At 37.7% G+C, this 24,684-nt stretch overlaps 3 protein-coding genes across 13 annotated transcripts in view; all 3 read right to left on the reverse strand.

The window, feature by feature from the left end:
* Nucleotides 1–487: 487 nt before the first annotated feature.
* mbd3a (methyl-CpG binding domain protein 3a) lies at nt 488–7,744 on the reverse strand. Its single transcript, XM_041993061.1, has 7 exons — nt 7,588–7,744; nt 6,249–6,405; nt 4,986–5,123; nt 4,618–4,708; nt 4,207–4,384; nt 1,415–1,570; nt 488–1,286 (listed from the first exon to the last, which is right to left on the reverse strand). Exons 1-6 carry the CDS (start codon nt 7,599–7,601, stop codon nt 1,420–1,422), a joined length of 729 nt encoding a protein of 242 aa, XP_041848995.1. The 5' UTR covers nt 7,602–7,744; the 3' UTR covers nt 488–1,286; nt 1,415–1,419.
* A 750-nt stretch (nt 7,745–8,494) lies between these two features.
* LOC121645240 (cytochrome b-c1 complex subunit 10) lies at nt 8,495–11,947 on the reverse strand. Of its 2 annotated transcripts, none has more exons than XM_041993629.1 (3): nt 11,814–11,947; nt 10,708–10,838; nt 8,495–8,834 (listed from the first exon to the last, which is right to left on the reverse strand). In XM_041993629.1, exons 1-2 carry the CDS (start codon nt 11,861–11,863, stop codon nt 10,718–10,720), a joined length of 171 nt encoding a protein of 56 aa, XP_041849563.1. In that variant the 5' UTR covers nt 11,864–11,947; the 3' UTR covers nt 8,495–8,834; nt 10,708–10,717. The 2 variants fall into 2 exon arrangements, with proteins under 2 accessions (XP_041849563.1, XP_041849562.1); XM_041993628.1 differs by having other exon boundaries at nt 8,495–8,859; nt 11,814–11,941.
* A 1,110-nt stretch (nt 11,948–13,057) lies between these two features.
* tcf3a (transcription factor 3a) overlaps nt 13,058–24,684 on the reverse strand; it is a 30,907-nt gene continuing 19,280 nt past the window's right edge. For 2 of the 10 annotated variants that reach the window (XM_041992397.1, XM_041992393.1), the window contains 16 exons: nt 24,195–24,235; nt 23,899–24,034; nt 23,402–23,451; nt 22,257–22,356; nt 21,833–21,969; nt 21,561–21,711; nt 21,387–21,445; nt 21,157–21,235; nt 18,754–18,830; nt 18,476–18,649; nt 18,235–18,340; nt 18,006–18,138; nt 17,199–17,264; nt 15,312–15,553; nt 14,747–14,893; nt 13,058–14,627 (listed from right to left, as the gene is read on the reverse strand). In XM_041992397.1, coding sequence (XP_041848331.1) covers nt 14,754–14,893; nt 15,312–15,553; nt 17,199–17,264; nt 18,006–18,138; nt 18,235–18,340; nt 18,476–18,649; nt 18,754–18,830; nt 21,157–21,235; nt 21,387–21,445; nt 21,561–21,711; nt 21,833–21,969; nt 22,257–22,356; nt 23,402–23,451; nt 23,899–24,034; nt 24,195–24,235 — 1,691 coding nt within the window. In that variant the 3' untranslated portion in view covers nt 13,058–14,627; nt 14,747–14,753. Of the gene's footprint in view, nt 14,628–14,746; nt 14,894–15,311; nt 15,554–17,028; nt 17,265–18,005; nt 18,139–18,234; nt 18,341–18,475; nt 18,650–18,753; nt 18,831–21,156; nt 21,236–21,386; nt 21,446–21,560; nt 21,712–21,832; nt 21,970–22,256; nt 22,357–23,401; nt 23,452–23,898; nt 24,035–24,194; nt 24,236–24,684 lie in introns of those variants that run through there. The other 8 variants (XM_041992395.1, XM_041992401.1, XM_041992399.1 and 5 more) reach the window with 8 other exon arrangements.

A 24,684-nucleotide genomic window follows, 5' to 3' on the forward strand; every position in this document is an offset into this window, starting at 1 on the left:
TCATGAATTTTAAGCAGAGGTAGATTCACTATTAGTTTGATCAGCTGCATCATCTTTCTAAAAAAATTGTGTACAGCCTATTGCTTTATTTTAAAAATCGATCTTATAAACATTTTAAAAATGTATTTTTAAACACTCCTATATGCATCACAGATCCTGGAAAGTCTTCGACAAAGAAGACACCCATGCACCCTGGCTCTTTGTGCAGCTTCTTTCCTCCTCCAAGTGTATTTTAGGAAATAAAACATCTTCAAGATTTTGTGCCAAGATAAAGTTCCCAGTAAGAAGTCGTTGGCTGAAGGAGGCGAGATGACCAATTTTCAGGCTTCTGACCAGTTAATCATTGGTCAAATTAGTTCAAAAGAGTTATCACCTTTGGAAGTTTTCTTTTTAATTCAGTCAATCTGCATGCTGTAGTCTAAAGGTTAACCTTGTTCAAAGTAAGATTATAAACCATTATGAAAAGAAAACTATTCTTCACCATAAATCATAAAGGAGTTGCATTTATTTGACAATGAAAGTAGTACACAGACATAGTTTTATAATTGATGTACAGTACACCAGGATTGTGTGTTGTCGTCTCAGGATACATATCTTAACTGTAACTGTCCAAACTCTAGTGTAATTGGCAAAACAAAATGTTTTTCTTTATTTTTTATTATTTTCATACACAAGCACCATGACTCAAACTGTGTAAACTCAAGATTATTGCAAGAAAAAAATGACTAAATGTAAAATTATTAAATGTTTGGTTATTCACAGCCACAGAGTGCTGTGTGCTTATACAAAAGAAATACTGCAGTTTTATTTTCTTTTTCCTGGCTTCCAAACAAACTGTGTAACAAACTACCTGCAGTGTCAGTGAAATACAAATAAACATGTTCTTGGAGAACAGTTAAAAATATACACACTTTTTAGAACCAACTTAAACATCACAAAATTCACATACATAAGGTTTGTGTCTTCAGCATCGAGCTAGAACAGCTGTTAGTTAAATGTAACACTGCACTGTATTGAGCACCATCCACAGCTGCCATCCATTAGTAGAGGTAAAATGAAAACTGAAACTCAAAGCACCCTTTTAGGGCTACACTGCCACTTGTAATGGGGGGAAAAAAAACAACAATAAAGACAAAAGTCTTTGTTAATGTGAGCAAAGTCTGCAGCACAATGTCTGCATTTAAAGTCTGTTTCAGTTTAAGTGTATACAGTTCAGCATGGAGACTTTTTTTTTTTAATATCTGAAAAAAAAGGAACTTTAACAGCAAACTTCATGCCCATCAAACCTGTGGGAGAGATGATAAAGAGTTTTACTATTAAGATTGTTTAAGTTCACATCATTGTAAGACTGAGTTGCATTGGATGAATCAGAGAAATTTTGCTATGCTGGAGTTGACGCTGTGTATGTGTGTACCTGGGCTATAATTCTTCCTTGTCCACGGACTCAACTTTCTCCTCGACTTTGTCAACTGTTCCATCTGCAGAGGAAGCCTCTATATGAGCCAGCGAGTCAGCCATCAGGGCTTCCTCCAGCCGTCTTCTCACATTCTGCACCAGGTCCTCCTGCTTCCTAAGAGGTAGATACAAGGACAAGGATTAGACGTAATGACAAGCGCATCACTACTAAGAAGCCAAAACCTATTGTCTTTTAACATCTGCAGAAAAAAGGACTAAAAATTACATATATATCTAAAACAGGGGTCTCCAACTCCGGTCCTCGTGAGCTACTGTCCTGCAGATTTTAAATGTCTCCTACTACAACACACCTCTGCACAAGCCTGTTAATGACCCAGTGATTTGAGTCAGGTGTGTTCATCAGGGTAGAATCCAAAACCTGCAGGACAGTAGCTCACGAGGACCAGAGTTGGACAGGCAGTATATTTTAATCCATTGATTGAGCTCAAGAGGACATTCGAGTAGATATTTGACAATCAGTCTAGTAAATCCAGGGTAATCACCGTTTACAATAATAACTGCTCTTACACAATCAATGCAGTCATATATATACTTTTTTTGGTTTATTTGTTTGCTTTCTGTAATACACTTATAATGAATCAATGACCAACATGGAACTATGGAGGGGCAGGGGTGACGTACATTTCCAACATGACAATTAGATCCATTATTTTAATTGTACTAACAAATTTATGATGACCATAACTTGTAAATGGGGCAAGTGTTCTGCAGGGCAGAGCACATCATTTTAATGTGGATGCATCATCTGAAGATTTTTTGACATGAGGAGAGGCTGCATGTTGGTGATGTGCTTAGCACTTATCTCACAGCAAGGTTCCAGGACTGAACCTCAGGTGGGGTCTTCCTGGGTGGAGTTTGCTTGTTTTCCCCATGTATGCATGGAGTAACTACAACCAAAGTTGCAAAAATACTTGGACTGAATAGTTTAATAAGTTACTTTTCAGACATGATGCCCCGTGAGCTCAGTAACTACTATTAAAAGTCTATTTTTATTTACACTGCTTTACTGACAATTCTATACTTTGAGTACAAGCAAACTGGGTTCACTGCCAACTTCTGCACAGGAAAAACTGGAAGAACCCCAAATGAACCAAATATAACCTCAGTCTATAATTAAGCTGAAGATGGGAAATTGCAGTTCACATAAGTCACAAAAACACACTGAAGTGCACCAGGAGTTAAGTAGGTATATAGTAAACACAAGATTAATATAGTGAAGCTGTTAACTCTATCAACAGCCTCAGTGTTACATTTGGGAACATTCAGCAATGTGCAGCTATCCAACAGCCAGCTTGAAACAGTTCTGCGTTACTGATATATGAATGCCTGACTTGGCAGCTCTAAAGCCAAAACTGCCAATGACGTTAGAGTAAATTGCTCATAATCTTTATATGAACACCTGATTACTGAACAGGATGGAACAAAAGCTACAGATTTACAAGCTGGCAAAAGTCATCAGCTGAAAACGATGGCATGAGGTAACATATGTACAACTTATCTTTCCCCCCACATGACATAAAACAGAGATAGATAGACTTGCTTCAACATGCCAATAAAATTAGTTTCCATTGGCTTTAGTATCACGTTTATCCTTAGAGTGCAGAGACCACCGCTTTCCTGTGAATGAGCCCATAAGCAACAACTTGAGACACAGCACTACACTGTATCCTGCTGGCTGTGTTGGACCACGGTTGATGATAATAACAACAGTCTGAGATAAATGGACAAGTTTATATTTTCTGACTGGGCTGCAGGAGTCAGCTTACACACTGGAGCAGAAAATAAGCTGTCAGCTGTCTTGCAGAAAAGTAAAAACTAATAATTGAATCTTTTTAGTCATCAAATCATTGCTGTCATTTTGGAGCTTCCATGTAAGAACCTATGGTCAGTAAAACTTGCTTTAGTGAAGAAAAAAGCCACTTGTATCCATTTCTGCAGCCCTCAGCGCAGCATCTCATTGAAGATTAAGAAGTGTAAACATGTGTTTTGCTCCCATTAATGCTCATCAGACATGGAGCAGATTAATATTTTGATTACTGCAAAGTGAGTGGGCCTGGAACTGAATGCTGATTAAAGACCACCTCATGGCACTCACAAGACAGATGTTAGTGGGAGTTAGCAGGTTTCTTGACCAGTGGGAAGGAGCTTTCGTCTAACATGGTAGAGGGAGGAGTTGTTGGCATACTACAACTTCTACATAACAGGCATAATAATCATCACTACTCCTACTGTTTGTTTTTTTAAAAAATTAAGATTATTATATTTTTTGGTAAGAAACCATCGCTTCCCTTTTGCCATGACTCCTTGATTTTCAACAGTGATGATGTAGTTTAATGTCAGTTTTCATAAAAACATACTATGAAGTTCAGAGCAACCGGATTTAGATGGATGAAATAATTTGGAGCCTCCTCTCAGCTAGAACTGATTCTCAGTTTCCATCCTTACAGTAAAATATAATGTCAGCTTTGTAGCTCAGTTAAGAGCTCAAAGTGTCAGGAGTTTAAGTGAGTACAAAAAACTAAACCATTCTACTCAGTCTCCTGCACCGTAACACTAACTCTTGAGTGCATGTACGACTATGAAGTTTTCTTTCAGACATCACAGCATTCACATTTGAGAACTTGGACACCTTAAAAAGGCAGTCATTAATTTCACATCAACTCAAGCTGAAACCACCAACATTAGCTTCATATTATTACAGGTTATACATTATACACTAATTAATCCTACCTGATGTCATCATCAGTCACTACAAAGGCTTTGCACAGAGGCTGTGCCGTGTTGAGCCAGACTCCAGGATTTTTTTCCACTGCGGCGGTGAGCTGCCCAGTGATGGGTACATGGCTAGTGTGCAGGGCACTCGCGATGGCAGAGAGCAACGTTTTGTCTGAAGATGTAGGCCCAACACCTACAGAAAGAAACATGGGCAATATGCTGAAAAAAAATAATTCTCACTTTGTACTATAACCCCAGTTCCAAACAAGTTAGGAAGCTGTGTAAAATCTTTAAAAAATTAATTCATTCATTAATTTAAAAAAAAGAAAGAAAATGTTTGCTTTTTTTAGTTTAATTATATATTTACACAGTGCCTCGGTTTTTGGGGGTTTTATACCTGGTAGCCATAATCCAAGTTATCCTCACCCTGTAAGCCTTTGGGAAGATCCATAGTTTTCACCAGCTCCTCTGCGATATCAAACGCATTTAACCCACTCAGCTTTCGCTCCCAGAACAGCTAACAATGGAAGAAAAACACACTAAAGAATCACGGTTACATTTTTGGGTGCAGTTTCCCCCCAAATTATATGTCATCTTTTAAGTTGATACAGTATGTTCATGTATTTAAACTGAATCAAATTACCAGCATATTCTAAAAATGGCCAGCCAAACACAAGGGTGACCACAGCTGTGTGGAAATGACCTAAATGCTGTCTATTTTACTGATGAAGTTAAAAAAAAGCATCCTTATGACAGGGAGGAAGTGATATATTTCTCTTTGCCCTCCGACTTACTTGTTTTGGTTGGTCCACAGCCTTCTGAGGATCTGTCTTCACCTTGTTGTTGGGGTGATTTGTTACCTTGGTCACTGGTTGTTTGAAAATGGACGCAGTCTGTCGAACTGGTAGTGTTGTGTTTAAATCAGGCTTGACCTGCAAAACAAACAACTTCATGAACAACTGGGTCAAAAATTAAAACCAACTCTAATCGGTTTTCTACCATTTCTGAGACATTTGTGAGAAGTCCATGGACAGGTCACAGCGTTTGAAATCCTGCTTTATTCTTGGTGTTATTCCAACTTGGAATTACTGTTGAATCTGTTATTTAACTCTAGATAATGTGAGACTGCTACTAAAAGATTACACTGATAAGACTATTATGATGATAAAAAAAGCTTTAAAGGAAAAAAAAAAATCTGTTCTTAAGCTTAATAGAGAAAAAAAAAACTATATTATGTCATATTTACAAGACATCCCCTGTAATGCAGTCAACGGTCAATCATAAACAGATATGTGAAGGGAAGGTTTACTAGTAACAGTATACAATGCAGTCCATTACAATTATCAGTAGCTAATCAGTTATAATGCTAAAATTTACTCTTTGGAGTTAAAAATGGAATATTGTCCAGCTATACTTATGTTGAGCACATGCACAAGATAAACTATAAATATTAATTATAATGTAAGCCATAGCAAATGAGCAAACAAGTATTTGATTCAGACACATTCTTCCAGGGTGATGCGTTAGTCGCAGCTTAATAGCAAACACTGTGTGACCACTGTTTAAGTCTCATGACATTTTAATGACTGTGCCAGAACGCATGTGAGAAATTCAAAATGTGAAGGAAGGCTTCATAATCTGATTAAAGCTCAGCTACATAGTTATACTCAATGTTAAGAACTTTTATTTTCTTTGTTTGTCAGGTTCTTATCAATGTAAAAGAACCTGGGCAGATTTACTGAAAATGCTTGAGAAAAATGGATCTAGCCTACGTGGCATGTAAAAAAAAAAACAACAACAAAAAAAAAAAAAACACGCACACACACACACACACAACATGCCCACAATGTCCCATCAATTAAATTGTAAATATTTTTAAATGTTGTACACAATAACAAATGCAGTTTAAGTGCAAGATTTATGAAAACGTAAAAGAGATAATAACTTATTCCATGGGTACCACTACCTTGTGTAGTAATTTCACAGTGACCACAAATAACTAGAAAGCATAATGCCGATGGTGATGCCCAAACACTCAAACTCAGACTCCATCTCACCCTGATCTGATGGTTGGTGTCATAGAGATGCTTGTGCCTGCTGCGCTGCATTTTGGTCTGGAGGGAGCGTCCGGTCTGGGAGTGGCTGAAATTCACATCAATGCGAGGGTCGCTGCGTAATATCTGGGGCTTGTTGAAAATGCGCTTAACAGGCAGACTATAAAGAGAACAGCAACATTATCACCAGTGCATATAGCTGAGATAAAAAAATAACCTGAGTAAATTTCACACAAAAGTTATATATTTAACAACTGAGGCCTTACTATTTAAAATCCACAAAGATCCTCAGGTATTCATGTGTATGACCCTCTTGAGAAGATGAGAATGAGCTTTACTATAGTAGTAAAACTTCTTTTTTTTTTATTGTTTGTGCGCACTGTTTTTTTGTTTTTTTTTAAGATCCACAAGTATAGATCTTCCTGCCCCATCATCTACACTGACAAGTCAACCGCTTTCCCACACGTGCTAGCTTTACAATGTTATTAGGCTACAGGTAGTATGACTCCGTGAACCTTTCTAATGTTTGTCAAGCTTCCTGGTTACAGCCTTGCAGTCGGAGGAAAAAAAGAACAAGAAAGTGGCAGAAAGTTCACTCACCGGTTCAAAAATTAATATGTAATTTGTGAGCAATAAGTTTCTAAGTGAACATTTTTTCTTGAACTTGTGTCATACTTTATTTAGTAAGTGTATACAGAAATGTTACTCGGATATCGTTACATATGCTAGGCTAGTTATATATTACATAAAAGTTCATGTCAACGTTCATAGCTATGACAGAAACTCTGGCGTACAACTTTGTAAAGAAGTATCAACTCATCAACTATTTGGTTAACCCCTTTTATTAACCATTCTGCCTTTTAATGTCACATAATCTGAAACCACACAAATCCCACGTATTGCTATTTGATGTCTTAATTAAAAGATTGTATTTTTAAAATGCATTTTTAACATGTATGACGAGAACTTCCAAGTTGAACTGCCGCCCACCAGGTCACGGGATTTGATGGGTCACAGAATTCGATGTGACACCGGGCCCTGCGCGCTTCAAATCAAGCGTGTGTAAACAATGAAAGTTAGCTAGCTAATCAAGCTAGCAGCGTCTGAACATCAATGTCCCAAAAACTTCCATATAAAGTAATATTATTCATAGCTGCTTGCTAACTTAAGTAGTGCAGTCGAAGCGTCCGAAAACTTTTAACTACAACAGCAATAGTATAAAATTAATAAATCAACCTTATTTAATTGCTGATGAGTTTCTTAACTACAAAATTGATGCATGCATGCGTGCATTTCCTCGTCGCTTAACCAACTTCTGCAACCTCGCATTTGGAAGTCTCACCTTTTTCTCTCCATGGTCCCGATTGTCTCGCTTCGTTTGCTAACGATTTTGGGTGATAAAAAAAGATAAGAAGACCGCTATATCCTTGTTATTCTCGTCATGAATTTACACGTTCTCGTTAGCTGTCGATGCCCGCTGTCAGGACCTTTATAACTGTAGATCACTCCGCCAGACCAGTAGCATAATAATCACTGTAATCCATGCGCCGCACTATTGTCAACTAGTCCGATTAAAACGCTCCAGAGTTCTTAAAGGCTATGCACTGCACCGCGACAGAATAGAGTGTAGCAAACACAACTTTATTAGAGTATTTAAATCATGGTTCAATCTTTGAATTTGTTTCAGGATTAATATACTGTAACTTAAATTTGACTAAACTCATACATTTGATACAAGTGCAGTGGTATACTGGTAGTAGGATGTCATGCCATATAAGTGCAGCAGTCTTCATTTTATTTGAATAATAATTTATTAACGCTCTTGACATTTTAAACAATTTTTATTCAGGATGACTATTATTCACTTTGTATTCATATATTTTCATGAGATTCTGCTGACTGTGCTGAGATTTCTGATCATTTTGTAATTTGTTTAAAAAGGACAACACAATAAAAAAAACTTATTTCACCATCTAAAATCAAAGCTCTGGGCATATTATATATCTGTTACTGTCATACGCTTGTGTGTTTTGATTCTTTCAGTAACTGCTTGAACTTTTAAGGTGCATTTATCAAATGAAAAGGTACAGTTATTAAAAAAATTTTCACTGGTCTGACTCAGTCTAGTCCATGCAAACTGTGAACCCCACTGAGAACAGAATTAAGGATCTACATACAGCTTTATTTAAGTTGAAGAAGTAATTTTTGATCACTCAACACAGACTCACAAATGATAGCACACAACCATATTAGAAGTCAAACACTTTACTTCTCTTTTTAACAGAAGGCATTAAATTTGACCCACAGAAGATGTTTGATTAAAATAAATACATATCCCCAGACTAAGCAGAAAGGAATAGAACTGTATTCTGTTTACAGGTTTGACACCATCCATTTCCTTTCATTCATGTTTTCACTGGCAGAGGACAATGAAATCCCCACCCCAGTGAATATCAGTGGACGTTGAAGAACAGTTCAATGTTAACTGAGATGGGTCAAGACCATGGGCTCCAGTAGCCTTCCATGCAGTGGGACCACAGTGCAAGGTACAGGCTGCAGCACGTCATGTTAATGATGTAGGTCGTCGTATTGAAAACAAAAAAATAGCACCAACCTGAGAGGAGAAAATTATGTTATTATGTTGTATAACAATGTGTCAAGATTGTTTTAAAACACCCTCTAAGTAAAGCATTAACCGAGGTTTTGAAGGATTACATAACAGGATGCAGTTATAACCATTTGCTTCTTGCACAGTGTGCAAAATAATAATTTACCTTAAAATAATTAGGTAAATACAACCTCAAATAAACACATGTAAAATCATACAGTGTGAAAAATTATAAACACCCCACAATTAAAAAGTTTGTACAAAAAGCTTTAACGTGACACAATAATTTTCTTTATGATGTTCTCAGTCTCTTCCATCATTGTGGAAGAATTTTGGCTTTGGCAGTGCTTTGAGGTTTGTGCATGTTTATGCACTGCTCTCTCTTCCATAAGTTTGGATTTTGCTCAAACTTTTCTGATAGATAGCCTCAGTTTTAACTCTGGGATACTCTGGGTATAAAGAGGAGTTGTGGTCGATTCAGTGACTGCAAGGTGTCCAGATCTTGCAGCTGCCAAATATACCCAAATCATGACCTCCCCACCACATGGTTAACAGTTGCATGAGGAATTTGTATTGACTTGCTGTTTTCACTAATTGTGGTACTGTGCATTATGACAAAACATCCAACTTTGGTCTCCTCAGTCCAAAGGAAATTGTTTTAGAGGTTTTGTGGTGTGTTCAGATGCAACTTTGCAAAGCTTTTTTGTTGTTTGTTTTTTTTAGCCAGAAGAGACTTTCCTCTGACAACACTTGCCAACAAGCCACAGCTATTTAGTGGTTTTCTAATTGTACTGTCATGAGCTGTAAATTGAGATACAGAATTTGGATTTATTGCATTTTATCAGAATATTGCATGGTCTGATCATGGGATGAACTTTAAGTCATCCACTCTTGGGAAAACTGAAAGATGTCACAAGTGTTTTCGACTTGTAAATACTCCTTTTTTTAGGGTAGAATGATGGACTACAAATTACTTGGAAATTACCTCATAACTTGGGGCACTTCTTATAATCAGCATTTTACATGGACTGAGCTTAATGAGCTCCTGGAAATACTTAAGTCTAGCTCTGAAAGCTCAGATGGGTTACTACATACATGCCACTGATTTAAATCCAAACACAACTGAGGCCATCGGACATCATGACAGGACTGTGTTAGATGACGTGTAATTTATTCATCATAATTTCCATCCTGACACAATCTGAGCAAACACAAGCAAAAACAAAAATAATAAAAACACTTACATGGAAAAGGGGATGAAAGCATATGCTAATATGTGGAGATGCTGTGCAGATAATGCTGGCAAGGCTTTTTTCCCCAATAATGTAGCAAGCTTCCATCAAGTGATGTCTGTGTCTTTATGGAGGTCTACAGTCACATTTAAACATTTTATTTTGAAGGAACGTACTGTCTGCAAGATTACTTTAATATTAAAGTTTCACTGAATTAAACTTCTAGTGCAGAGCAATGCATCTACTGAAATGTGACAGACTAGTAGAAATTTGTGCAATGCATTTGCTCAGCAGTCATTAGGTTCTATATCTGAGTACTGACTGATAAAGACAGCTAGAAGTCGTTTTAAGTTGTACAATACCAATAAAAGTACATCCTTAAATCAGGCTAGGCCCTATATACAGTATGAAATATAGTAATATTGTTCTTTCTTTGCTCATGCTCCAACTCTCCAAAAAGGATGGAATTTAGTAAAGTCTTCGCAACAAATCGGAAGATATTTGTCCACCTTTACAGAGAAATGATACTTTGGATATTGCTGAGATAAAGTAACATGTGGTAATGCTTGCAAATGATGTTTTCACGTTTGCTTTTGTATCTTTGCTACTTATTAAGACCAACCTGACTGCCACTAGTCATCCTTCTTGAATTTGCCATTGATGTAGGGAACATAATCCAAAATTAACCGCCAGTCTGTCATGTAGACTAGAGCTACACCTCCAGTTGTACCCCATATTGCCATAGTAGGGACCCTGTGGATAAGAGGAAACATTTATGGTTGGGTCATTTTCTAACATTTAAAGGTCAGAATAGCCTTAATGCAACTAGTCTATGAATATCAATGCAAGTAACCTTTCTAAAACATTATTATCACAAAGAACCAGTAACAAATCTTGCTACAGTTAAAAATACAACTGAATCATGAATTTAGGCAAGTTTATTTGTATAGGACAATTCAACAACAGGGTGATTCAAAGTGCTTTTCAGAATACAAGAAGCCTAATAATAACATTAAAAACAAAAGAAAACAAAAGAACATTGGTTAACAACAGTATTAAAACATGATCAAGTTTAAGAATTCAAGCTTAAAAGAAACAGATGCAGATTTGGACATTTTAAAATAAAAACTATTGAAATGCAGCAGAGAACAAAAACTGGGTGCTTCAGCTAATCTGAGGTTTTCTGGGAGTTTGTTTCAGACATGTGGAGCATTGAAGCTGAATGCATATATATATATATATATATATATATATATATATATATATGTGTGTGTGTGTGTGTGTGTGTGTGTGTGTCAGAGATTTAATGCCTCTAATTACATTAATTTGCTTTATTGTTTCAGTTCTGTAGCCCAAATGATAAATATCTAAATCTGTATCCAGTATGTAATGACAGTACAAGCCCTCAACGAGTACACTTAGCTAGCTGCTTAACTCAAAATAACATTATGTTATAAGGTAAGAAAGTCATAATGTAGCTTTATGATCGAGGAAGTATAACCAATAAGGAAAGGAAGACGGACACACCTTCTTATCACACAAATGTTGTCATTTCAGACATTTTAAAAACAGAATTTAGCTGAGAGGCTAAAGTCAAAATGCCCCTACTAGTATGACCTCGGTTAGGCTAGCAGCTAATATCAGGGGGACAAACAACGTCAAGACTGTTCAGTAAACATATAATTTCCGGCCGCTATTAATCTATATAACGATGTAAAATCACCTCACCATGATTTGACGATGGCTGCATATTTGTGACCGATAACTTTGCCGATCATTTTGGCTTAAATATGCCCTTCTTACGCAGTACGTGCTGATTCAAACGTTGGGAAGAACTTCCGAGTCTCGCCGGCGTAAAACTCGCATTGAGCATGCGCGCAAGTCACTTCCGATTCGTAGAAACTACAAGCTCATAATAAGGATAGTACTAAGGATAATAATAATAAGCACAAATGTGGTCCAAGTAAGTTAGAGTGTTTTTATGCATCCTAAAACGTGACTTGGATCTCTTACTGCTTAGTTTTTATTTAAACATAAAAGAACAACACGTTTCTTATTACAAATGGCACATTTATTGCTACAGTACTGTTATATACACAACAGTCCTCAATATCTACTTTATATATATAAAAAATAGGAAAACTGGAGGCACTTTGAGGACAAAACCTACAGATATTGTCCCCAAGCATGAGAGAAGACAAAGAGCTGTAGCCGGTCATCTTTCACAGAGAACAAAATTGGTTTTGAGACCAAGTTACTGTAGACAAGTATTCATTAACAGAAGTAAGTCTTCAGTAGCAATTTTCCATATTACAGACACTCATTTTCTAGAGAAAAGTTAGAGTAACTGATAAAGAAAATTAGAATTGGAACTCATCCAAGGGGCAGAATTTGATAAAATGACAAATACTGTTATATATCAATATCAGCTTACAATGATAAAGCTGAAAAGGACATATCAGAAAGCTGTACATATATCTCAATACACATGCCAACCTAGGACAAAATTATATCACAAAATGATGATGAAAAAGATGGCACGTTTTAAGTACAATTTTCAGCAATAAAGTTGTAGACCATGTTCAACATCTCATGACACACATACACCAAAGAGGTCAGCATCACTGCATGTATTTCGTCATTGGACAGATGTTCCTAAAATATGCATGTTTTGTACATCTGTATTACAAGAAGGTATAACCTATAAATCCTTGAATGCAACATCATCCATCATGTAGCAGAGATGTATTCAGGCACTGGTGAGTAACCATTATCAAAACCTCCAATATCATGAAAATGACCAAGGCCACCCTTTTTGATTCATTTTATGTTTTGCATCATAAAGTAAATTTTGTTGTAGATTGTGCAGACCCCCCCATCTGCCCCTTCCTCAAACTAATCAACAAGCTCATCAGTTAAATGGATTTTAGGGAGAGGCAAGGGGTGTGCGCTAAAGAAAAGTATTTAATTTCTTTTTCATTTCTGTCACAAACACCAGAACAATCCAATTACGACTGGCCTTATATGTTTGCCTTCAGAAAGTAAAAAAAAAAAAAGAAAAAAAAAAGACCCATATCACAACATGTGACATTACAGCCAGATCATTTAGTCATTTTCAGACATTTCTAACCATCTGGCACCAAAGAAAAATCCAAACTTTGTTCCTGGAATCTAAATGGTGTTGTCTTACATTTAAACAATGTAAAAGGAGATAAAAGGCGTTCCAAATGATACAAGCAAAACTCTTACACCTATGTTACAAAGTAAAAAAATAATATATATATATAAAAAACAAACAAACAAAAAACAACGATATATCAATTCCATGAAAGGAAGATCCTTATAACAGGCTCTACAATTGTTCAATAAGGTAAAGGGAGGGCAAAAACACCAAATGCTCTACACAGAGCAACCAAAACAAGTGAGCTAATGGCAATAGAGGAAACATTGCAGTAACACTTATGTTCCCTTTCAATGCTTTATTTGTGAACAAGCAAAAAAAATATTTACCACAATACAAACTACTCTGAGACTTCTGGTTATAAGTTCAAAATGCTGTAACTGCATCTCCAGGTCTGATGTGATGTGGGTAGGCTGGCTGCAATCGAGTCCACGGACTGCGTGGCAGAGAGCAACTGACTTTACAGTGGTGAAGGATGCTCGAGTCCAAAGGCAGCCTCAGAGATAGTGCTGGGTTTCTGACTCAACCTCACTGTGGATCCTGAAGAGTTGTGTGTTTGAGTCCGTGGGGGCCTCTCTCTGGCAGTCTTTCCATTCCACTTGCATGGCAGTGACAATTACAAATGTACAGGACTTTAAGAGACAATACTCTTAGATCCACAGGTAACAAGTTAACCCATGTGTCAGCAAGTGACTGAGGCACCTTTCCAGCCATTTAAATAAATTAAAGAAAAACAGCCTGAAATACCAGCATTTCAAAAAGAGGAGTCAGTTTTCTGATTGACAAGTAATTGGCTGGATTTCTCCAAAATTTAGCCATCAGGAGAGGACTAATTTTTAATCAAACCAAACACTATATAGGAGACCCGTTAAGGCATGATTAAACAGGTTTTGTTCAATCATAGGATATAAACCATCCCTCTTAGCTTGTAAAGAATGTAAGACCTCTTTTACTGATGGGAATGCCAATAACTATTCAACAATATAAATCCTAACTTTGCTCACACGAGCAATTGATCCAAAAGCGTTATTTGATCCAAATAAGTTTTGCTCCCAAGGTGTAATTTTTTTACAATGTTCTACAAAAACATGATCATAAGAGCATTCTTATGTCCAATTTTCACTGTCTCCAGAAGCAGTGTCCTCAGTTCAAGGTGTTCTTGAGTAAAGATCAATAAATCTTCTCTTTTTGTATCTTGTGTGCTTCTTATACTTGTATTCATCTTCAGGAATGTGGCCACCTGCTTTGTCAGTAATGAAGTGTGTGTGCGTGTGTTTTCCAAAAGCTGATTAACACACAATGAGATGTATGACAATGATAGATAAGGCCACGTGTTCTGATGGCTGTAAAATCAAGATAGACTGGAAGAAAAAGAAGAACAAATGATTAATATTTTACAACAAGACTAATTAAGTAATGAAAATGTTTATCATATCAAAACAGGAATCACAAACTCACTGTAAAACCTCTGTAGACTGACCTGAGAATTACATATGGCTCACAGGGTTGTGTTCATCACCACCCAGAGCAGGGTGACCTCCACCTATCTGCATCTGGGGGTCCACACCTGCAACCTTCTCCTCCTCTCTTCTCTTCAGGCAGGCAGCCTTTGGATTCAAATTACGCTCTTAAAACAAAGACAAAAAAAAGATAATCAGAAATCCCATTGAGGGGTTACCTCAGTCTCTTGGCCTTTAAAAACTTTAAGACAACCAAGCAGTTGAACAGTATGAACATACGGCGCACTGAGTTGGCAAGAAAGGTCAAAAACAAAAAGTAAAAGTAAGACAGAAGAAAAGTATGGTGAGAACTGCAAGCATTTGGCAGAAAAGCTGGAATATACTTCCTCAAACCTTCTCCTTTTCTTCTCCTTTCTTAATTTTTAAGCGAAAGAGCCAAAGAGAGCCTTAATGGATGCCACAGTAAGAACAGAGTTGAAGAAAAGATTTTCCACTTGGTGAATAACCGTCAACTTATGTTCAGCTACGATAAACAGACGGCTGGTTGTCTGTATGTATAAGATCTTCTTTTACTGGCTGACCTACCTCGCACCTGCTTCTCCAGGCTCAGAATGACCTGGACAGCCTGTTGAAGGATGACAAGCTTGGTCTGGGCCTTGTCGCTCTGCAGGTGGACCTGACACATCCTGCCCAGTTCTCTGAAGGCTTCATTTATATCACGAACACGCACTCTCTCCCTAGCGTTGTTAGCTTGGCGGCGATCACGCTCCCTCTGCTCCTTCTCCTCAGCAGTCAGGTTCTCATCGGTCACCGAGACAAGGCTGCAGCTAGGACGAGAGGTGGGGGTTGGAGGGGCTGGTTAACAAACCCAAATCACAACCCTTACTGAACCTAGGCTTTATGTTCTCACAGCCACTGCACTTTCAGCTCATACTGCAGCACTTAACCTAGCATTTCATCCTTTCAGCATTTTTGCTCTGTTACATATTTTTTCTTTGTGTATGTCAACGTCTGATACTACTTTTAAGCTCTGAGTCCAAGAAGAGATCAGCGGAAGTTCGAAAGAAGACCTCAATGGAGCAGGGCTGTGTTCCAGGAGATTGAACGCAGGTGTGTAAATATATGAATATTCAAAGATGTTCTTTTAAAATGCAAGCATGTCATCTTTTTGTGTCATATTTTCTTTGTTGGAGGTTGAGGAAGCGCAACACTTAGGATTTAAAGCCAAGACTGGATCAAGATACAATCGTGAATCAACGTGTCATCAAAACTAACTGACCTACAAAAATAGCTTTTGGTCATTTGGGTCCAGGATGGAAGTTGAGGGGATACAGCAATCTGTCCATCAGGATGAGAGAAGTTATAGGAGAGAGGAAGCAACACCCTCTGCCAAATGCAGTGCACAGAAAGAGCCACAGAGGTAAAGCTAACTCAAGACTGACATTCATCGTGTTAAATACATCAGCAGTAGATGTATTTATATGAATGTGAGGAGAAGTAGATCCCTGTTGCCATCTGAAAAGGAAACATGAACAGGCCAGGGGAAGGGAATGGTGAAATGGAAATAATTTTTAGAAAACTGGGTAGAAAAATAAAAAGGTCAATACTGAACAGCTGGAACATGCAGCACAAAGACACTGCGACAAAACATGAAAGCGTGCAAATACAAAACAGCTCTGCTTTCATGGTACTAAGTATAATTAGAGTAAAATATTATAAAAACAGACAAAAATGTTATGTTAATTAAATCAAATATATTGTTTTGCAAATGAATGATGATGCAACAGTAAAAAAGCAAAGGAGTGCAGAAAAAGATGTTAATAAAGCCCAGTGATGAGGTAGGCAGACATGTGAGCATTTTAGATGTAGAAAGGCAACAAGCTGCAAGTGAAGCACTAACATTAGAGCCAACCCACCACAGTCCTGCATGTTACTCAACAATGAGAACATTTTGGGGTAAACTGGGGAATGGGCTAGCCTTAAAACTACCACACAGCTTAACAATATTGTGTCCTTGCTTTTGGACTGTTTCATAAAAGAAAAAAGAAAAGAAAAGAAAAGAGAAGGAAGGAAGAAAGAAAGAAAGAAAGAAAGAAAATTATCTTTTTTTTACAGTAGTTATACAATACAGACAAACAGTAGTTACATCAGTTGAACTACTGTGTTTTATCACGTTATTCAGAAATATTTAACATCAGAATTAGTGAACATGGCAGAATCTGGAAACCAAAGCTGTGTGGGAGTTTTATTTTGTACAGAGGCCCTTCCCCTCCACTTCCTTCCTCCCTGGACACCCACTGACCTCGAACTTGTTGCTCCAGGTTGAGTATAACATTAACGGCCTGTTGCAGTATGATCAATTTGGTTTGTGGTTTCTCATTGCTCAGATGGAGCTGACACATGCGGCCCAGCTCTTTAAAAGCTTCGTTGATGTCCCGCACACGCAGCCGTTCGCGGGCGTTGTTTGCCAACCTCCGCACTTTCTCTCGCTCAGCCTTAAATTCCATTGGTAGATCTTCATCATCCTCATCATCCAGACTAGGGGAGTTCATGGCAGATGAGGACGGAAGGAAACAACAATATGGGTATAGTTCACTTGTAATAGTATCACAGTTTCCTAATTAACGTCAACACTCTTGAGTAATCTAATGTAATGAAAATCATTTTAAAAACATGAGCGTATCAGTATTGAAGCCGGTTACAAACAACCTGCCCTTTTCAGGTCAAAAAAGACCAGAAAAAATCAAATCATTGGACTTAACAGGAACTGAAACAGCTGATCAAAGTCTTTAATAAAAGCATTTATATCACACTGGAAGAACTAGAAGATTGGTTGGATTAGCATGATTATTTATTAAAAAACTAAGTGAGTTATCCTAGAAATTTATTTTTGAACTAAAACACATTTCTGAAACATTATAATTTAATATTTAATTCAAATTAATTCAGATAATTAGATGTCAGTTCCCATTATAATCTTCACTTCCAGATTTACCTTTTTAAGGTACATGACATACACTAATGTTTTATTCACTTTATGAAGTGATAACATTAGAGCAATTATCACCATTATCATTTTACTTGTATACCACTTTCCATGTTTAAGGGAAAACAATTGAATGAAATATAATTAAAAAGAAATCCAGTACATGAAAGGGTGTATAGATGGTTCATGCTAAGTATATTGTAATACTGCTGATTTACATTAGAAGATGACTGACTCCATTTATTGACAAAAAAAAAAAAAAAAAAAAAAAAAATTCAAAAGATTTTGGACACCTTGTTCGAAGGTGGGGCTTCATGTCTTTTTTCTCGTCATCTGACTTGTCTGTAATGGAGCAGTTCTCGTCGTCCTCCTTCTCCTCCCGTTTGATAGTAGCACCACCGGAACGATTCAGGCTGCCAGGCAGGGCTATACAGGGTTATTGAGAAAATATCAAAATATTTAACAGTCCTAAAGTGACAAATTACATATATTCTGATTAACATCGCAAACAAAAAATCACACCTGTAAAGCCTTCAGGCTGAGAACCTGAGTGTGCAGCTGCAGAGCTGTGATGCAAAAGTCCTCCACTAGAGGGCAGACTAGCAGAGTCCTCATGGTGGGTGGACACCTACAAAACAGCAATTTATGTTGGCATGAAAGCTGCTAAATGTGCAAAACACTGTAACTGTTAAGTTTTAATATTTTTAATTTTCATTACAGTCCTTTGTGGACAACTTTCCTATCACATTTTCATAACCCTCACCAGTCCTGGCAGGCGACTGACCAGTCCAAGTGCTGCACTGCTGAAACCTGGAGGTAGGCCTAAACCAGCTGACAGCAGACTGTTAATTTCAGTAAGTCCAGGTCCTCCCTGTTCACTGGCATGTCGCTGAAGAACATTGATGGCTTCATCTAGCCGGTCCTCCATTTTACTCTGCTATGTGGTATGAAGTAACATGGATAAGACATGTGGTGATGCATAAATGATTAAATGACTGATCTTTGATATATGAGATAGAAATAATCTACAGACTGACTCACCATGGACTGAACTCCATCATCATAGTTTGGTGAAGGTGTGGCCTGGCCAGAGGACCGAGTCCACTGGGATGCAGAACCTTGCAGAAAAAGGAAGATAATATGTTTATGCCAACTTTTTTTTTGTTTATAGAATATTAGATTAGTAAAAGAGATTAATACTGGTAATGACCAACTATTCATGTCCGCTTTTTTAAACAAGTGATTGATGAAACTCAGGACTTTTAGCATGCATCCTCCGAGTAGCAATCTAAACTCTTCATTTGTGAAAGGCTACACAGGAATGTGTACAAGATACACAAAATGTACAACTGTTTTGACAAGACTAGCCTCATGTAGAAAAATGATGTGTTCATACAGGTTTCATGCTTTGCTGCATTGTGCTGACTATTATGAGTTTACATATTTGAGTTTGTGTTAAGATATTACAATTTTTCGACAACAGTTTTCACTTTAATGCATACAGGTCAGCGCAACAATGGCACAAAGGTTCTTACAGCTAACAGGAGATACTGATATTAACAGATTGAGGTTTTAGAAGTGGTTTTATTTTATATATATATATAAAAATCTCACCACACTAAGACTGAGCACAGAAGAAAAAATAAATATATTGGTCAAATTGTAACAAGGTCTGTCACAGGCAGAAACTGCTGTCCAATCCCCTCTGCAGAGGTAAAAAGAAACTTGCAAAGTTGAGGACTGTAGGGGCGGGTCAAGAAAACTACGCAGACAAAAGACAAATAAAACTTAAGCCCATTCAAAATCCAACAACATGGTGCATTGCCATCAGCTCAAAGCTGATGGAGAGACCAGTAAGACCCTGGTACACCCACCTACAGTCTGGAGAAATCTGGTTAGAAGGTCTTTACAGACATCAAAAAGCTCTTCTTCTGATGTGGGTACAAAGCCAAGCTGACAGCAGGTGCTTTGGTCCGACAAGTCAAAAATAATGAAAAAAAAACTGATACTTGGTTTCAACAGAAGGCAGCTAGCTTGCCAAAGAGCTGACAAGTGCTACAAGCATGAGCGTCTGCACGCAACAGTGAAGGATGGAGCAAGTTCTTAGAGCTGCATATCTGTAGAACTGCATATTAGCAGCAGTCATTCCCAAACTGTGCAGCATGAAAACGATTCCAAACAAATATCTTCAGTAACCTGAAGAACAAGAATCCCTGCTACAGATGGAACTCACACAGCCATCATCTCTGGAGTGATTCTGGGATTACATGACATGAAATTCCAGACAGACCTGGCTAAATTACTTTTAAAAACTGAATAATTAAAGCCATTTTCCAGAGAGGTTAATCATGTAGGTTATTTTATTGAGTTGACTTCTTTACTGCATTTTGTGTAACATCAATTTATAAAACGATTTAATGAATAGTTTTCTTCTTAAAGCAACTTCAATCCAAACAATTTCACAAGCACCTTTTAAACTGTTCCTCAGCATCATTTATGAAAACAAATCCCTGCATTTGTAGAATAATGAACATAAAATTCTACGACCAAATCTCATCTAAATTTGCAAAGACAACTATTTCATGATTTTACATAAACTTGTTTCACAACTTTGTTATTCATCCAATCTTTCTGTAACAGAAGTATCAGATGTATGAAGTGTGTAACCAGCTCATGCATGGACTCAAATAGGGAAGTGACCCCACCCTCCTTTAATTTTCTATCTTTTCCCTTCCTCTCTTATAAGTTATCTTAGGGTGGTGTGTGAGACTGTATGTGAAAGATCAAGTGAGGGTTATGCTGTAGCTGGGTGTTAGTGTCACAATGTTTAAAGCCTGTCATTGAAAAAAAAAAATATTAAAACATTTTATGAATGTCCCCCCCTTAACAAAATCTTAGTAAAAAAGAACCTGCTGCCAGATTAGATGACCTAAATATCAAGATAGGCTTGCCTGCTAATTTAAAGCAGGTGCTATATTTACACAGTCTGAGCACAAAGCCATCAAAATGAACTCATTGGCACAGATAACTTGCTTTCAGTCAAAGAAAAGAGACTCTTGTCTGTTTTTTGGCTTATAATCTAAGATTTAATTTATCCGTTTCTAACTGGACAGACATTTTAGAGCATTCCTTATCAAGTGGATCTAAAGTGTGGCAAGATAAACACCGGATGCTAATCAGTTATTCATGTAATGTACTGTAAGTGATAAACATGACAAATAACATTGATATGGATCATAAATGAACACAAGAAAGGTAAGACTTATGAAAATACTAAAAGAAAAGTTTGGAATGTTATATGCCTTCATTCTCACTCCAACACATTCAGGCTGGGAAAAAAAATCTACTCTGAAGAAGACACAGAACAGACGACAAACAAACAAGACGACTTAAAAGCTATCCAACCACCAGGCCTCGAAAAAATTACAGGAGTCATTCACTCACCTGACACAGCCTGAGGAGAGCCAGAGAGAGTAGACGGAGATGGAGGGAAAGTGTTACTGTTGGGGTCTGAAGGATAGATCTGGACACAGAATGTCTAATTTTTAATCTAATGATGCAACTTATCCCTTAATAATTATAACAAATCAGCAACATAGGCAAAAACATTTACAACCTTGTGTCAAAATAAGAACAAGATTACTGGCCTACAACTGCATATTTTAAATACTCACAGATGCCAGGGCTTTTCCAATCTCATCACCTGAACTTCCAGGTACTGCAGCCCGATTTGCTTTATGAATGGAAAACAAAAAATTAAATTAATATTACAGTTACATTATATTATGGCATTTGAAAACATAAACAATATATGTAATTAAGTAAAAAGTACACATTCAAGGATTTACCCATGACAGTTTCAGTGCCAGCAATAGGGGGTGTGTGGCTGGGGACTCCAAAGCTGCTGGAGCCAGAATGGAAGCCAGCAGGATGAGCTCCGTTCACTTCACTGCCGTGCAGGGGGTAGTTTTGGGGGGACAGGGGCAGGGGCTGCCGTTTCTTGGGGGAAAACCCACAAAACAGTTGGAAGAAAATGAAACTAGACAGAAGCCCTCATGATGCACTGGTGAAAAAGTATGCGTTGACTTTAGCACATCACTAGTGTGAAAGCAGAGCTCACCAGTCTGTCTTGTGGGTTAATGGCAGTGAATGGCCCATGCTGGCTCAGATGGGGCGAGTTACCCAGTATGGCAGAATAACCAGGCTGAACCATCGACCCAGCAGAGCCCCAGTGATTGGAGGGTGGGTGGAGACCTTCTGTGAAAGAGCATCCAGTAGAGGAGGGGGAAGCAATAAGGGCGAGGGATAAGCAGCCACAGGACATGTCACATTACTGTGATGACTTCATTTAACCACTGATTCACTCTTATGGCACCGTAGGGGGTGTAGTGACACACGAATGAAACTACATATCTCCATTGTTCCCTAACACAGTCCAAAAATTTATTTTTGAAGAACATTTCCAAGTAAATATTGTCTTTGTCAGATGAAACTTTTAAACTAAACACAAAGAAATACTGCAGGAAAATATTGTATCAACTAACCTTGCATGTAGAACGGTGCAGGATAAACATTTCCTGCTTTGGAGACTGGGTAGCAAGAACTGTCCCGATTAAAATCCTCTCCAGTGGCTGATGCATAAACCTACAAAAAAGAAAAGTAAAACTCTTCATTTAAATGCTTGAAAACTTGGTCTAATAAATATTAAAAAGTCATAAGCTACATAGTTTATGTTGTTACATGCATGTCATTCAGTACGCATTTTAAGATCATTAAAGACAGTTGCCCTTTAACTTTAACTTTATATATATATATATATATAACCTATTTAAACAGCTGTAAAAAGTTAAGTTTCCTCCCTGGTTGGAATGTATGTTTTACTATCTGGTTTTACAATCTAATTGAATAAACTTTTCAGACAGCTCAGTGTGTATTCACAGTTCAGTCTCAGTACTTTTTTGGGGCCCCATCTACAAATTCAATGAGATTTTTTCATTTAAGCGTCTTAAACACAGACATCCTTTGAATGGTTTACAGACACATAATTCACACTTTTTAAATAGTAAGATGTTACCATAAAATGGAAGCTGGATGTTATAATGAGAATAAAGGAGCCACTGTTCTATCACTCTAGATGATTCAGGATGAAAAATCAAGTATCAAGGACTGTGGCAGAAAAACTCAAACCCAAATGGACTTAAGTTTTCTTCAGTAATTTGATTAAACAGAGAAAAAGAAAAGGAAAGAGACCGGAGAACAGAAGACAGAACGGAGAGATATACTCCTAATTACTGAACCATCTGCCGAATCCTGGATGGCAGCCAACTTTACTGGCAGCTGGGGTAGAGAAATGGGGGAGGGAGCAGGAGAAAGGGGAGGACTGTTGTTTATGGTGGTGGAGAGGGGAATAGAGGGAAGTGGTGTGAGATGGGGTGGGGGGTAGCAAAAATGAGGAAATAGTGTGTCCAGAGAGCGAGAGTGGGAGGAAAAAATGAGGAGTCAAGATGCACAGCTGTAAGACCTGGAAGGCCTGTATTGCAGCTATTATACTGCTCTGCAAGTCGAGGGAAGACTTAAGATGTCAGAAATGTGAAAGGGGGCGAAAAAATGAAAACATGGGGTTTTATGGAATGAAGGGCAGGGCTGAGATACTGTACAAGGCTGAAGCCATCAGGATATTAGTACTCACGGAAGAAGGCAGACCCGGGGGCACCTTCCTGATCTTCTTTGGCTGTGATTCTGCCGGGAGTGTGACAAAAGGAAATCATTTAACACTGCTTACAAAAAGGATCAACCCTTTTTGAGAAAGTAACAATAAAATAAGCATTGAAAGGGTTCACTTTTGCCACTTCCTTCCTACCCTGCCCAATCTGTCTGTCTTTGTGATAGCTCGATAAAGCTGGTGTACACTGAATACAACCCTACTGTACACAGACTCCGTGCAAGTATAAATCCAGCTTAATGCTTTATCAAAAGACAATCATGTTGATATTTAATGATGTCCCTCATTGCGAACTGACCGATTTCCCTGTATCTTAGTAAGAATAAGTGATATTTTTCACAACCTTTTTAAAATTATAGTAAACACAAATAGAGATATAAAACAGAAGACCTTTGTTTTTTGTTAAACATAATATGTAATAACGAAAATAAGTAAACGCTTGAAACAATGCTTTGAAGTCTTACCGATGGGATCCTGTGAAGGTCTCCTGCGAGGGTTGCTGCCCTCATAGGATGAATAAAATTGGGAACTGGACTTAACAGCAGATGGGGAGATGGCATCAGGACTGGACATCGGTATTTCACTGGGTATAAAACCCAGCTACAAAAAGATTTAAAAAAAAAAAACACAGAGAGGGAGGGAGGAAAAAAAGCTTATTTTGTCAAAAAGGAGATGTAGGAGGACTTAGTTAAAAATATTACAAGTAAAACACGAACAAAAAACTGACAAAAAGAAGCACTCATCTTTCAAATTTCCTTACCTGCGTTGCAAATGACGAATAAGCTCCCCGTTCAGCCTTCCCTGTTATTGTGAGGAAATTAAGAAAGAAAAAAACATGTTAGGATTGTGAAAACCAAACTTTATCTCAACATTAAATCGTGCATTTATCATCCCTTTTTTTTATCCCATCAGCCATGTGAATGTATATGTGGTTGTGTGGTAATTGACTGTAGAGAGCAAAAATAAAACAAATAGACCCATTATGAATGCTTCTAGGGCACTTGTACACAACCTCTGCCCCCACCCCTGACAGTTAAACAGAAAAGCGCTATAGTCCACTGTATTCCCTAAGGAGAGCCTTGTTTGTGCACGGGTGCCCTTTACACCTCCACCCCTCCCACAGTGAACATGCAAACTGCAACACACAAACAAACCCCTCCTCCACATCCTCCCTGATTACCCTGCTCCCTCCATCCATAAATATGCTTTACTCTAAACTGGCACATTTGTGCCTAACGTGAGAACGACTG

This window comes from Melanotaenia boesemani, chromosome 8 (genome assembly GCF_017639745.1).
Source record: "Melanotaenia boesemani isolate fMelBoe1 chromosome 8, fMelBoe1.pri, whole genome shotgun sequence".
NCBI classification, from domain to species: Eukaryota; Metazoa; Chordata; class Actinopteri; order Atheriniformes; family Melanotaeniidae; genus Melanotaenia; species Melanotaenia boesemani.

Coding starts and splice junctions, on each gene's coding strand:
- mbd3a (XM_041993061.1), bottom strand. Junction 5,124..6,248: donor ACACCAACCATCAGATCAGG/GTGAGATGGAGT, acceptor TTTGTTTTGCAG/GTCAAGCCTGATTTAAACAC. Junction 4,709..4,985: donor CTGTGGACCAACCAAAACAA/GTAAGTCGGAGG, acceptor TTCCATTGTTAG/CTGTTCTGGGAGCGAAAGCT.
- LOC121645240 (XM_041993629.1), bottom strand. CDS start 11,863: ATGATCGGCAAAGTTATCGGTCACAAATATGCAGCCATCGTCAAATCA. Junction 10,839..11,813: donor GCAGCCATCGTCAAATCATG/GTGAGGTGATTT, acceptor TCTTATCCACAG/GGTCCCTACTATGGCAATAT.